Here is a 13,553-nt window from a genome sequence, read left to right on the forward strand (position 1 = left end):
AGCACCTTTCTATTTCTTATCCTTTAACAAGGAAGCTAATTCTGAGAACTCACAATATAGGCTTGATCTCCGACGCACACAGACTCAGCTACATGCACGTGTTTTGAGAGCACGTCTGAAATGGTTCGAACTGTCTCAGCTCACTTTGGCACACGGCACGTCCACAACCCCCCAGGCACTACACAGCCCTGCAGTTTAGGGATTTGACATGAACAACAATAGCTGCTAGAAACACAAAAAACCGAATTTGAGTTTCTTCAATTCTGTCATTCTACACATAACTCCTTTTCTAAACCTTGCAAATTCACTCCTTGGGGAACATTTATTCATATTTTTTCCCTTCCTTTTCCCTCCTCCCCAATATATATGTAATTTAAAAGTGCTCAGTCATTATTTTTTTGAAAAGTGTTCATCTGTGACTTTCCTCATTTTGTACTGTAAATTTTATTTTGATTTTTAAAATTTTACTGGCATGGTTATATAAACAAAGTTCAGTAAAAGAAAATGTTCTGGTAAATTGACTATAACTCAATTATTAAAAAAAAGAAAATGTTCTGCTTTTCTTTTCAAGTTATTGTTATTATCCATGTTTTAGAAATTACTGACTCCAGGTGTTAAATTTGTTGGGTACACCATGGCACCTCATTTATTGGTTTTTCCACCAGCCTCAACTGGCCTCTCTCTCAGTCTCCTTGGTCAGCATTTCCTCTTCCATCAACTTCTAAATGCTGGGCTTTCTTAGGGCTTGGCCATGAGCCTTCTTCTCATCCCTTTTATCCTCTTTCCCACTGTAATTTCATTCATTCCTATGGTTCAAAATACAGTCATAATGCTGTTGACTGTCTACACTGATATTTCTCATCCGGAATTCTCTTCTGAGTTTAAGACCCATATCCAACTGCCTAATGGATATCTCATTTTTAATGTCTTACAAAATTCAACTTTGTTTAACATGGACAAAGCCAAATTCTTGATTTCCAATTCCTGCCTCACCACCCCCATCAGTGTCTTTACCATCTCAATAAAAGGCACTACCATCTCTCCACCCAGCTGTTGAAGCCTTTCCTGCTCTTTCCCTACCTCTCATCAGCATAGCCAATCAATCAGTAAATCCAGTCACTTTCAATTCCAAAGTACATCTTGCATCCGTCTGCTTTCTCTCCAAATCACTGTTATTAACTAGTGCAGATCAACTTCATCTCTCACCTGGACGAATGCAACTGCTTCCTAACTGGCCTCCTTATTCTCACTTCTGGCTTCTCCAAACCATTCCCCAAAGAGCAACCAGAGTGATCTTAAAATACTTAGAAATTCAAGAAATTCTCACCTTAGGTCCTTGGTCTGTGGATAAGAGCTATCACCATGCAGAAGGCCAAATGGACACCTCTGAAACTGCACCCGAGTACATAAAAAACAATACTGCAGACTTGGGGGGATGTTGGGGGTTAGTGCCACTCTTAAGGATCTCAAGGAGTGGTGGTGCCTATTAAATTTCCACTTAATTCACTGGTCTGGTCCCTGCAAAAACTGGATGGACCCAAGGAAATGATTGTCGAGTACTGCAGGTTCAACCAAGCTGCCATGCAAGTGTGGTGTCTTTGGTAGCGCAGATTAGTGTGGCCTTACGTACTTGGAATGTGGCTAGTGACTGGATCAAATGTATTAGTTTCTATCTTAATCAGGAAAAGGATCAGGAAGTTCACATTTACATGTAACAGATAATATATATTCACATAGCACTCACACTCACAGGGCCATGTTAACTCTCCTGATCTCTGTCAAAATATTGTCTGAATAGATCAGGACCATCTGGATATTCCACAGAACGTCACATTGATCTAGTACATCAAGGTTGGCAAACTATGGCCTATGGGCCAAATCTGACCCACTGTCTTTGTACGGATCACAAGTGAAGAATGATTTTTACATTTTCAACAAGATTGTACTGTATAGCACAGGGAAATATATACAAGATCTTATGGTAGCTCACAGCAAAAAAAAAATGTGACAATGAATATATGTATGTTCATGTATAACTGAAAAATTGTGCTCTACACTGGAATTTGACACATTGTAAAATGACTATAACTCAATAAAAAATGTTAAAAAAAGAATGATTTTTACATTTTCAAATTGTTAGAAAAACAAGATCAGCATGAATAGGCAGAACACAGAGGATTTTAGGGCAGTGAAATTATTCTGTACAATACCATAATGGTGGACACATGTCACTTTATGTTTATCAAGATCCATAGAACACCAAGAGTGAATTGTAATATAAACTTTGGGTGATAATATGTCAATGCAGGTTAATCAACTGTAACAAATGTAACTCTCTGGTTGGGGAGGTTGATAGTGGGGGAAGTCATACATGTGGTAGGGGCAGGGGAAATCTCTATACTTTCCTTCCACTCAATTTTTCTGTGAACCTAAAACTGCTCTAAAAATATAAAGTTTATTAATTTAGAAAATTTAAATATGAAGGATATGTTGTGACACATGAACATTATATGATATTCAAATTTCAATATCCTTAAGTAAAGTTTTGTTGGAACACAGCCACACCACTTTGGGGCCCTTGTGGTCAATAGCCAGCAGACAAGAAGAGCAACACCATCTTGGCAGGGCAGCTGACCCTGACCAGAAGGACAAGGTATAAATGCTGTCACTTGAGGGTGCTTAGGAATTCAGGGGATCATGCAAGCGCCCCTTGGTACCTCCTTATGACAGGCGATTGCGCCTGTGAATGGACAGGTGCGGTACCCCAGTCTGCAAACGGTATGCTTATCAGTCACAGACCATTGAGGAATAAGGGTTTGTGTCTCACAACCAGGTAAGCCACTGAAACCAGCGTTAAGTGATAGCTGAGGTTCACTCCATAACTACTTGCGGAAGGAAGGCAGGCTGGGAAGCAAGGCGGAAAGACCTCGGCGGGCAGGTCACGGAGCGCCTGCATCTTCGGTATGTTGCCCTCAGTGTCCGGCGCAGCGGGCTCTCAGTGAAAGCGCTGGAGGGATCATTATTTCCGTCTTTGGCTTTACTAGTGTGTTCAGTGTTTTAACATCCCATACTTTGTTTGAAGCTTCTGGAAGAAATGTTTTCTATCTCTTCAAGAAACAAGGCCGGCTTACACTCAAGGCACGCTGGCCACGGGTACCCGCCCCCTTATCCCCGCATTGCGTCACCCGCACCCAGGACGCTACCGGGCTGGACCCGCCCAGACTCGGCTCACCGCCTCCGGGCTTCCAGGCGCGCTGCGATGCGGAGGCGCCGGGCCTGGATCCGCTCCTGAGGGTTATCAGAATGTATCGAGGGCCCGAGAATCGGGGCGGAATCCTCCTTCTCCTCCAGGACCTCTAGGGATCCCCGCGGATTCATGGTAGGTGCCTCTCGCCCCCAGGCAGTTCTGCAACGACCACCGCCGGGACTACTGCCGGTTGCTAACAACAAGCCGTTGCCAGGGAAAAGTAGTCACCTGACCCGGAGCGCGTGATTGCGCGCGCAGCCCCTGAGGCCCCGCCCACCGGTATTCAGAACTTTGTATCCCAGTCTGGGGCTTTATTCCTCTCTGCTGCAATTAGGATGGCTACTGTCTTGAAACCTCCACGAAGGCCCAGTGTTATTAACGGAGACTGGAAAACTAAGGAGCTGACCAAGCTGTGATTCATCACTTACTGACCCGGATGATTAATTCTGCATTCATTTATCAAATATATATTCCTCTAAATCATATTCATCAAATATAATGAATTTACTACTGTATGCCAAGCACTGTGCTAGCACTAAGGATACAAGTGTTGTCCTTTCCTCATGGAGGGGATGGAAGAATAGGTCCGCTCTGATCTATTGCCTCTTCAGAAAGTTTCACCTGAAGTATATTGCATCCATCTATTCGTCATCCATTCATTTTCGAGCTCTTACTTACAATTAACCTTTGGAGGAAGCACTTTCCATTGAAAGGCACTATTCCCTGGACAGTTTTTGTGTCTCGTTGCCAACAAAAATAGTGTTGGGGGGGAGGGTATAGCTCAGTGGTAGGGCGAAATGCTTAGCATGTACGAGGTCCTGGGTTCAGTCCTCAGTACCGCCGTTTAAATAAATAAACCCAATTACCTACCCTCACCCCCCAAAAAGGGGAAAACTTTAAAAAATACATATTGTTCTTGTTGAGAATTAAAACTCTTTCAAAAACAAGTTGGATAATATTTGTCAGTGTCTTGCCCCACCGGCCTAGGGGAAACTCAGGCAAGGGCACTGGTGGAGTAAGACAATACAAGTGCTAATTCTAGACCAGCCCGGCAACCTTGGGTATGTCACTTCTTGAGCATTCTCCCGGGTGTTAGATGGTACTACCTCCCTGCTCAAATCACAGGCAATTGTGAGGCCAAAGGAGAGAAGCCCTTTGTGAATAACAGCTACCAAGAGGCAAATGGAATTTTCTTTTGTCAATTAATGTTTCCAAGTGTGCAAGTGGTAGGGAGATTTAGGAGTGCTACTGGATCCTCATCCCATTTCTAGCCGGGGCTGAGGAGTTTGGGAGGTGATGGGAGTGGGAACGTGTTTGCTTTAGGGCTTCAGGGCCCTCTGCCAAATCTCTCTCCTTCAGTTGTAACTTCAAGTGTTAAACATCCCTAGGAGCCATGGAATCAGAAGGGCAAGGGATGGTTCTGACAACAGACTCTTCCACGTGCTAGTCCATGTTTCCACGATCGGTGAGAAGAGAAACAAGTACAAGCATGTGTGCATGTCTACAGCTGGAAGTGGCACATGAGAAAGTCCGTGGCATTCGGCTATAATGAGAGAGATGGGAGAGCAAAGGCATCATAAAAACCCATAGTGATCAGTAAGATGCTTGGCCTTAAAGCCAGACATCTTTTGTGATAAGAAATCTGAGTCCCTTTTTTGCTGTTTGATTGCTGGCAGCTTTTAAGCTGCATTGCCTTCCTTCCGCTCTGCTCCACATCTGGGCAGCTGATTTTTAAAAAGGAAAAAAAAAAGGCTGGGTGCTCTATCCTTTTGGGGGGATTCCAACTGTGTGCACTGGTACCTTCATATAGGCCTCACCTCCTAGACATAACAATACCCCAAGCCAGTCTCCTTTACTGGCTCTCTCCACCTATCTCCCAACCAGCTGGGAGGTCTTCACTGCTATCATAGACAGCTTCAATTACATAAATAACAAAAGCTTTTTGCAGATCTGGAAAAAAAAAAAAACACTCTCATTCACTGACACCCTTTAGGACAGTTTGCCAATAGCTATTAATAGTTGAAATATGCATAAATAAATAAATGCACTGAGTAGGCAATTCTACTTAAAAGAATTATCCTTGAGAGATAATAGGTCTAGGCTATAGCCCCACCTGGTCAAAATTACATCAGTAATTTTTGCTTGTTTAGATAGACCCAAGCTGGTTGCCTCTGCTGAGTGTCAGTCACCTGCTAGGTGACTGAGGTTTGCAGACAAAGGGGAGGGGATAATGGCTATGCAACCAAGAAGTTGGGAGGGCAGGGGATGACGAGCACACAGCCAGAGAATTAGCCTGGGTTAGAATATGGGACACTTCCTTCCCCACTTTCTTTAAACCTGTTACAGATAAAAATTCTAAATGCCCACCTCCAGAACTGGGAGATCAATTCTGATTTAAAAAATAGGAAATATACTCCTCAGAAGCAATGTCAGAAAAAACAAACTTTTATGAGAGCTCATGGTTTGTTCATATACTAAAGTTGAGGTATACTAAGTGTGTGGGTCATTAAGTTCTTGTGGAAGTAGCCTGGAAAATGAACACATTAACTCCTTCTATGGGAAGATGTTTTTGAGTATGAAACCACCACCTTATAAGCTAATGTGTGGCCCAGGAATTATGAGGACGATACATACTATGCAGTACTCAGTTCTGGGGGAGTCGAGAGCAGTAGATGATGAATAGCTGTTACTGCCACCTTCCTCGTACTCCACTTTCTGAAACAAGTCAAGTCCCAGGAGTATGGAACACCCAGGAGCAAACAGGAGGAATCAAAACAAAACCAAACCTTTTAATGTTTTGCTCTAAAATAATCAATGATTCTCTGAGACAAGTGCCTGGACATTATCTTTCTCCCCACAGCTCTCCTCCCCTTTGGCACCTACCAAGGGAAAACAAAGAAGACAATCTGAGAACAATTAAAAGGATTTTAAAATTATTTACTCTTTACTTTTATTACAATAAATATTTGTCAATAATAGAATTAAACAATTTTAAATTAAAACCTACTGCATTACTTTTGGGTTTCACAGCAGCAGAAATAAACATAAATCCAATTGAAAGGGCAAGGCTTCCAGAATCCAGTGGCAAGAAACCAGTCAGGTCTTGATTATCTGGATTAGCAAGGGGTACAGGAATACAGAGGGCACAAACGAATGGAGAAATGCACAGCTGTACTCCAACCCATCAAATTACCTAAGGCTTCGCAACATTCCAGCTAAGGAATTCAAGCAAGTCGTGAAGCCCCGTTTCCCACAAAAGCTAGATTTTCCCCATCAAGCGCATGAGCACAGCTGCTCCAGGGGCTGCCGTCTGGCCAGGAATGGGCCCCACCATCCTTCAGACTCAGAAGCCTCAACTCTCGTAGAAGCAGCCATCTCTCAAAAGCTGTCTTTCTGGCTCACACAATCCCTGGTGAAAGGGAAGTGGAAAGTGACATATTTCCAGGGCCTTTCTTGGGGACTGAGATGAACTGAAAGAAGAAAAGACTGTGGCTCCAAATAAGGAAGAGGCTTCACAGAATTAGAGGCTACATGCAGGTTAAGTCAACATGAAGAAATAGCCAGCTGAGGGCTTACCGTCTTGCTGATAATCAAGAGTAGACTGCATGTATATACGAATATATCATACATATATATGCACAGAGAATATACGTGTACATATTAAATATGTATATATACACACTCCAGACATAACCAGATAAAATGAACACACATTATTTACTATGAACACAGCAAGTCCTAGACAGGTCGATTACTAACATGTTCAATGAAACAGCTTGAAAGGGAAAATCAGACTTTGTGCTCCTCTTCATCTTCTTCTCTAATATACTCCACTTGCAACAAACACATTCCAGTTGCTTAAGTGGGGTTGTTTCTAGGTACCTGAGAAGGGATGGAACCACCCTTTTATTTCAGAACACTACAGAAAGCAAACCGCAGCAGGACCAAGCTAAGATACTCAGTCACTCATCGGCCATGACTCCTGCCACCTAGTCTTAGTCACAGGGCATGAAATCTTACTCAGAAAAGTATCAGTTTGTTTTCCTACAATTGGTTATAAATTTAATCTATTATATTAGATGGGAGGGGAAGGGGAGAAGCCAGGCAGGCAGGAGTTTATACCTCAGCAATTATTCACTGCCATCCCCTTTACCCAGAGGAAATGCAAGTTTTTAAATTGAAATTTGGAGTTTAATACTGAACTTTGCTTTCTTGGCACATTCCAGAAAGAGCAAATCATTACATGCAACTGGGTCTTTGTCTCCTGAATGGCTGCTCTAATGGTATAAGCTATACAAAAAAAATAACTTACAAAAAATGTTAATATTGTGGGCAGTCTTAACAAGTAGTTACTCAATTCAGAGTCTGATACTGAATGATACCAGTAGTTCAGATTTATAATGCAGCATTCATAGATCTTGCAAAATTAAAACAGGCTCCTCCTATAAACTGATTAGTAACATTGAGTACTAAAGTAAACAGGTTTCTGGTCAAGAACTTACCCTTTAGAGAGTAAAAAGTGCTTGTCAAGAATATCAGAATCTAGAGCTCATGTTGGATTGTATATGTCTTAATAAAAACCAAAATCAATTCATATTCTAACTGTTACCCATAGAAACCGCTCAAGAGAAGACTTTAGCCTAACAGCCATGAGGCATCCACAGCATTTAGACCCAAGTTGTGTCTTCAATACTATCTCTAATTTCAAAGTAGCATTAGGTACTTCATGGCCATGATCCAATTCACAGGCTTTAAAAATAACACCACTCTGATTTAATCTGATTTTCTAGGAATAATTCTGTGAAGAGTAAGATTGTGTGAATGGTCTGTGGAAGACCAGACACTACTTCTGTTGTGTCCAAACAGACTTTCCTCGAGACAAGCTCTCATTAAAATACTCTAAAATCAGTCCATGTGCCATTTTCCAATTCTGGAAACCTGGCTTTTCTGACCAAATGCAACATAAGCCCCATCGCTCAGGCCACCTATGAAAAAGGCTACAAATGGCAAAACTTCTTTTGCTATCCTACATGTTAGCTCATTTAACATCTGTCTGTAAAAAGAACAGGTCCCTGCTTAAAAACAAGCAAATAAAAATCAGCTAGATTACCTCTTGCATATTTATTAAAAACCAAAGCATTACTAGCATGCAGGTTTAAAAGGTTACATTTATTTTGCACTGTAGAAACACTGGAAATAAATTAGCCAATAAATCCAATTCTCATGTCTCAACACAAAAGAAAAAGTAAACACATTGCCACTTTCTCTGGAAAAGTTAGACAATCATGATTTACCATATACCCTAAAGTAACAGCCTGCCAATGTCAGTCATTTGTACCACTGTCAAAGATGAAAAGTAAAATATACAAATCACATGGGTTACATAATTAATAATGGAAAATCAGAAATTTACTTAAGCTTCCTGAAATGTACAGGGCATCACACTTTCAAGTTTCACAGTGATTAATTTAACACCATTTTACCATTAAAACTGTTACTTAAAATGTACATGTCAAAGTGCTTCAAATGCAGCATACTAGTTAAACTTCTTCTTGGAAGGTTCTAGTACTGGCAGCTCACTTAAGATTACTCACCCACAGGGTGTTCAAGAATGGGTATGCTGCCTCACAAAGACACCTGATAAGACAAAGAAAATTCTAGTCGGACTTCACAAATTTCCTGCAAGAGTGCTCAAGCAAGGCCAGAACTGAGGTCAAGACAAAGGCCACTCTGAACACAGGAATCAACACAACCAGATTTCTGTATCCGTTTTTGGCTTATTTGAAGACCCAAAGTCAGAAGTTCTAGCGCATCAGGTTTACTCTGTCCCCTCGGGCATGTTCCCAGCCCTTGACTAAGCACGAGATCAAAGGCAACCAGGGAGGTTTGTATGCGGCAAGATCTAGAGGCAACCAAGCAAGTGGGCATCTCCGCCCCAGGTGGGACTAGTTAAAGGGAAACCCAGGTGAAGAATGAAAAGGAAGACTTAAACAAACACAGTCGCCCAGTTAAAATATAAAGGGGGAAAAGGAGCCTTTGACTCAAATACTTTCAGATTATCTTTTTATTCTCTGTAGGTTAGAGAATCAAAGTCGGCCTCGGAAAGCAAGCTACATTCCAAATGCCTTTTGACTGACTACAAAATAAACTCAACTGAACACTTGGGAAACTTTCAAATTCACATTTGAATTTGAAATTGGTGGAGGAGGGATGATTTAAATTGTGACAATTTTAACATCACTGGGCACTAAAGGCATAGCATCCCTTAAAGTGGATACTATGCCTGCTTTTTCCTTTGCATGTTCCACTAGTGCCCAGGCTCTAGGTTACGATCAATATTCTTTTGGTATCTGTTTAGAATTTGGGCAACTCTAGATATACACTCCTCTTCCCAATACCTCTATATTAAAACAAATGTCATGTCAGTTAATAGTACTATAACATTCTAGACCATAATCAGCACTGAACTTTCTTTTTAATATTACAATTAAAAGTAATTTGATCATGATATTATTAAAATGTCAAGGAAAACTACTTAGTTTATTTGGAAGTTATTCACTCTTTAACCCTTAAGCTTAAAACCCATAAACTACATCTATTACACATTAATGGAGGAATGATGGTTTAAATTGTGGCAATTTTTAACTGTGCATTATACTAAGAACATGAATGTTATTAAAGGATCACAAAAGGCAGCATTAACATACTCTATTCAGGCATTTTTTAGATTTTTCTATCTCATGCTCCCCTCAAATATAGGGGAATTATTTTCTGACAAGCATGAAAGGACATTTTTCCAACCATAACCTGAAAAGAAACTTCTTACAGGTCTAGGTAACTTTGGTCAGCAGAAACACAAAGCAAACCTCTGGCCTGGCTAAGGCACTCTATTCTGAAATGCACAGAAAACATGCATGTATGACTAATCATGCCATTGCTCCCCAAAAGGCAGCTCAGAGTATGCTGGGAGAAAGGCTGGGGGGTGTGAATGCACCCCAAAATGTCATGCATAAGCGTGAAATAGCTTTTATACTTTGGAAATGTTATGATAATTGGCAATGACATAAATTCACTGAGCTCTTTGTAACTAAGTCCTGCGTCAGCTGCTGTATCACTGCATAACAAATGGGAGCTTTCGTGATGCACTTCAAGATGGCAGACAAAACCAAGAAAGAGAGTCAGCAGTACACTAAAGATTCACAAGTCCACAGTATTCTGAAACAGTTAATTACTCACTTTTCATCTTTCACCTTGTTGACAGCCATCTTTCTTTCATCTAATGATGCCAATAAAACTGACTATAGCATAATTCTTAACCACCATTGGGAAATAAAGTATGGGCACAAAACAACTTTCAAATAAACCTGATGCAACAGAAAGAGAAGAGAAACACACTTTGAGGTAAAATAGCCCCTAAATTATAGGACATGACCCTATGCCAGAAGGAAAGGGTATTTTTTTTTTTAAACTATACTGTACAAGGTGAAGAAAGCCTATGGTCCAAATTTGTCATTTTATAAATATTTATCAATTCTTTTCTTATATAATACAGACGAATCTCCTTGGGTACAAGGTGAACAGTAAAATGATTAGCTTAGAACCTTAAAACAAAGCTTTGTTCCCAGCCCAAATTAACACTTTATCCAGTTCAGTTCTACAGATGACACAGAACAAGGTATACAAAAAACAGTCACCTTTACTTAATTAGTTCATTTGCTGACCTTCATGATGGCAATTATATTAACAAACATGGAATCACTACCCATATTTTCCTGCATCAATTTCTCACCTATTTTCAGTGTTCATTTTTGTCTCAGAGAAAGTCACTGAATAAACTTCAACCTTTACAGTTTTTAAAAATGAGTACAGAACCATGTGTTAGCTCTTTGACACCTCATTTCTAATAACTTGAATGACAGTGATTACGCTTCACAAATTTAAAAACTGAAATACCCATTACATAGTTATTTTTACAAAGCAGCAGACTAAAATTCAACAAAGGAATACACTATAATTAAGTTTAACGATGGTCACATTCATAGATAAATAATGATTATGGATTTAATTACATATCAACACAGTGGTGCCTATTTTATCCAAGTGCAATCTGTCCAAAAAAAAGGGTTTAAGATACACTCTTCATTCAAGCACAAACTTCATTCCGTGGAAAATAAAAGAAAATCAGCCACTAAATTTCACCACCACCAAACTAAACAGAGACAAAAACCAAAAAAGAAATAGAAGAAAATATCCACATTCACAGAAAGGTGTAATCATAAAACAACCATGTCAAAATCAAAGGGATTTTTATGTTTGTCAATAAACCTCAAAAATTACTCCAAGTCATATTAAAGGGAGTATATACTCAGTAAGGCATAGATATAAAAAATTTTCTTCAATGGGGGGAAATGAGCGAGTTGGGGAAGAGAGAATTTCTCTCTACTTCTTTATCCTTTATGAAATAAAAAACACAGCAGTCTCCCCCACAGAAAGAAACAGAGGGACAGAGAAGGGAATTATATCAGAAAATTATATTATATCAGAAAACTAATTTCACAGTGAGGTTCACTGTAGTAATTTCAGAGTGAGGTTCCTGAGATTCCTAACTCTTAAGAAAATTTTTCTTATAAGGAAGTTTATCTGTGTTCCTCACAGGTCATTATTTTAAGACTGGGACTGTCACATGCATTCATTTGATCATAGTTCACAAGCACCAAATCTCGGCAACTTGCAGCTGAGGGGGAAAATGCCACATTTAAACAATGAACCATGCCAACGAGCGAGCTACAATTCCAGTCCATTCTCTACTAAGCCTCAATAGAATATTTTTCTTTAAAAGAAGATTAAACCATTAATCAAGATCTGTTCCATATCAAAGAGAGCCAGAATCCTAGAGAATCCAAATATATATATCAGTTCTCTTAGCACATGAGGACAAAAGGCATTTCCATGGGAAAGAGAAACCAGTATTTGGCAACTGTGTATTGTTCCATAATCATTTGGCATCTCTTGCTGAAGGTAGCTTGCTCTTATCTTATCTTTTCCCTTATGTTAGATTTGGGCTATTGATAGTTTCCATAGCTAAAGACCTACTACTAAGTGCCAAATATGAAAACATACTGGGGTTTTCTGAATGTTATTAGTGCTCCTAACCCAATTTGGGGGTTTTAAAAATAAAAGCCAAGCATCTTTAACTCTGTATGAACCAAATACAACCAAATATGGACTCCTGAAGGTAAAATCACTAGGAACATTTTGCTGACCTAATGTACATTATGTTTAACCAAAACATCACATGGTTTTATAAAAAAATAAAACAAAGTAAGCTGGGAGTTAGTAGGTCTAAAGTTCCACAAGTTCAGATCATATATACCATTCCTGCTGTCCAAGTACCACACACACTGAGTTCCCATGTCTATTAAGCAGATCAGTTTAGTTCAATGGTGATGGATGAAATATTTACAGGCATCTTATTTACAGTACTTCTTTCTGTAGATTACAGGCCAATATTTTTTTCTTCCATTCCTAGTCAATCCGAGTTTGGTTTCCTCAATGAGAAGGGGTAAATCTGAAAATGGCTGCTCAGCTGCTTTACCTACAGGAAACCAGAACACCAGGCAATGACAAACACGCACCTGATTTTTTTTTTTTTTCAAGCATTAAAAATTCACCCTCTGGAGACAACAATCTACTGGCATGGTAGAAACCATCACAAATGAAGAAGTTTTCCTGAACTAGGATAGCTGTGCAGTTAGATGGCTAAATGAGTACTAGAACTACCCTGGGAGAGTTAGGACTTAAACCTGGGTCTACCCAATTCTGAAATCTAATCTTCCCAGAGCCCTGCAGCTCACACAGAGTTACATCCAAATCCACTGAAAAATTATACAATTAGCTGACTTATACTACCCAGCAGGTCAAACACTTACATATATAGTTAGAGTCAATGTTCAGCGTTTTTTGCATTTCTAGGTAATCATTTCTAACCCTGGTGAAACAGTATAAAAACTACATCTGTAAATTTTGGAAGGTTTAGGTCATATTAGTTAGGGTATCCCTAGTGGGTAGGCAAGAGCATGGTTTATGTGCCAATTAGCAAATAAGGTTTATTTAATACTTATTTCTATTTTTTTTAATTGAAGTGTAGTTGATTCAAAATGTTAGTTTCATGTCTACAGCAAAGCGATTCAGTTATACATACACACACATATACATTTTTTTTCAGATTCTTTTCCATTACAAACAGCTCATTACAAAAAATTGAGTATAGTTCCCTGTGCTCTGATTTCCATTCTTATTCTTAATG

General features: G+C 39.7%; 2 protein-coding genes across 2 annotated transcripts in view; both read right to left on the reverse strand.

The window, feature by feature from the left end:
- DRC1 (dynein regulatory complex subunit 1) overlaps nucleotides 1-3,448 on the reverse strand; it is a 39,625-nt gene extending 36,177 nt beyond the window's left edge. The window contains exon 1 of the mRNA XM_010991209.3: nucleotides 3,233-3,448. Coding sequence (XP_010989511.2) covers nucleotides 3,233-3,378 — 146 coding nt within the window. The 5' untranslated portion in view covers nucleotides 3,379-3,448. The remainder of the gene's footprint in view (nucleotides 1-3,232) is intronic.
- Nucleotides 3,449-6,163: 2,715 nt separating this feature from the next.
- SELENOI (selenoprotein I) overlaps nucleotides 6,164-13,553 on the reverse strand; it is a 36,955-nt gene continuing 29,565 nt past the window's right edge. The window contains exon 10 of the mRNA XM_010991208.3: nucleotides 6,164-12,842. Coding sequence (XP_010989510.2) covers nucleotides 12,744-12,842 — 99 coding nt within the window. The 3' untranslated portion in view covers nucleotides 6,164-12,743. The remainder of the gene's footprint in view (nucleotides 12,843-13,553) is intronic.

Source organism: Camelus dromedarius, chromosome 15 (genome assembly GCF_036321535.1).
Source record: "Camelus dromedarius isolate mCamDro1 chromosome 15, mCamDro1.pat, whole genome shotgun sequence".
NCBI classification, from domain to species: Eukaryota; Metazoa; Chordata; class Mammalia; order Artiodactyla; family Camelidae; genus Camelus; species Camelus dromedarius.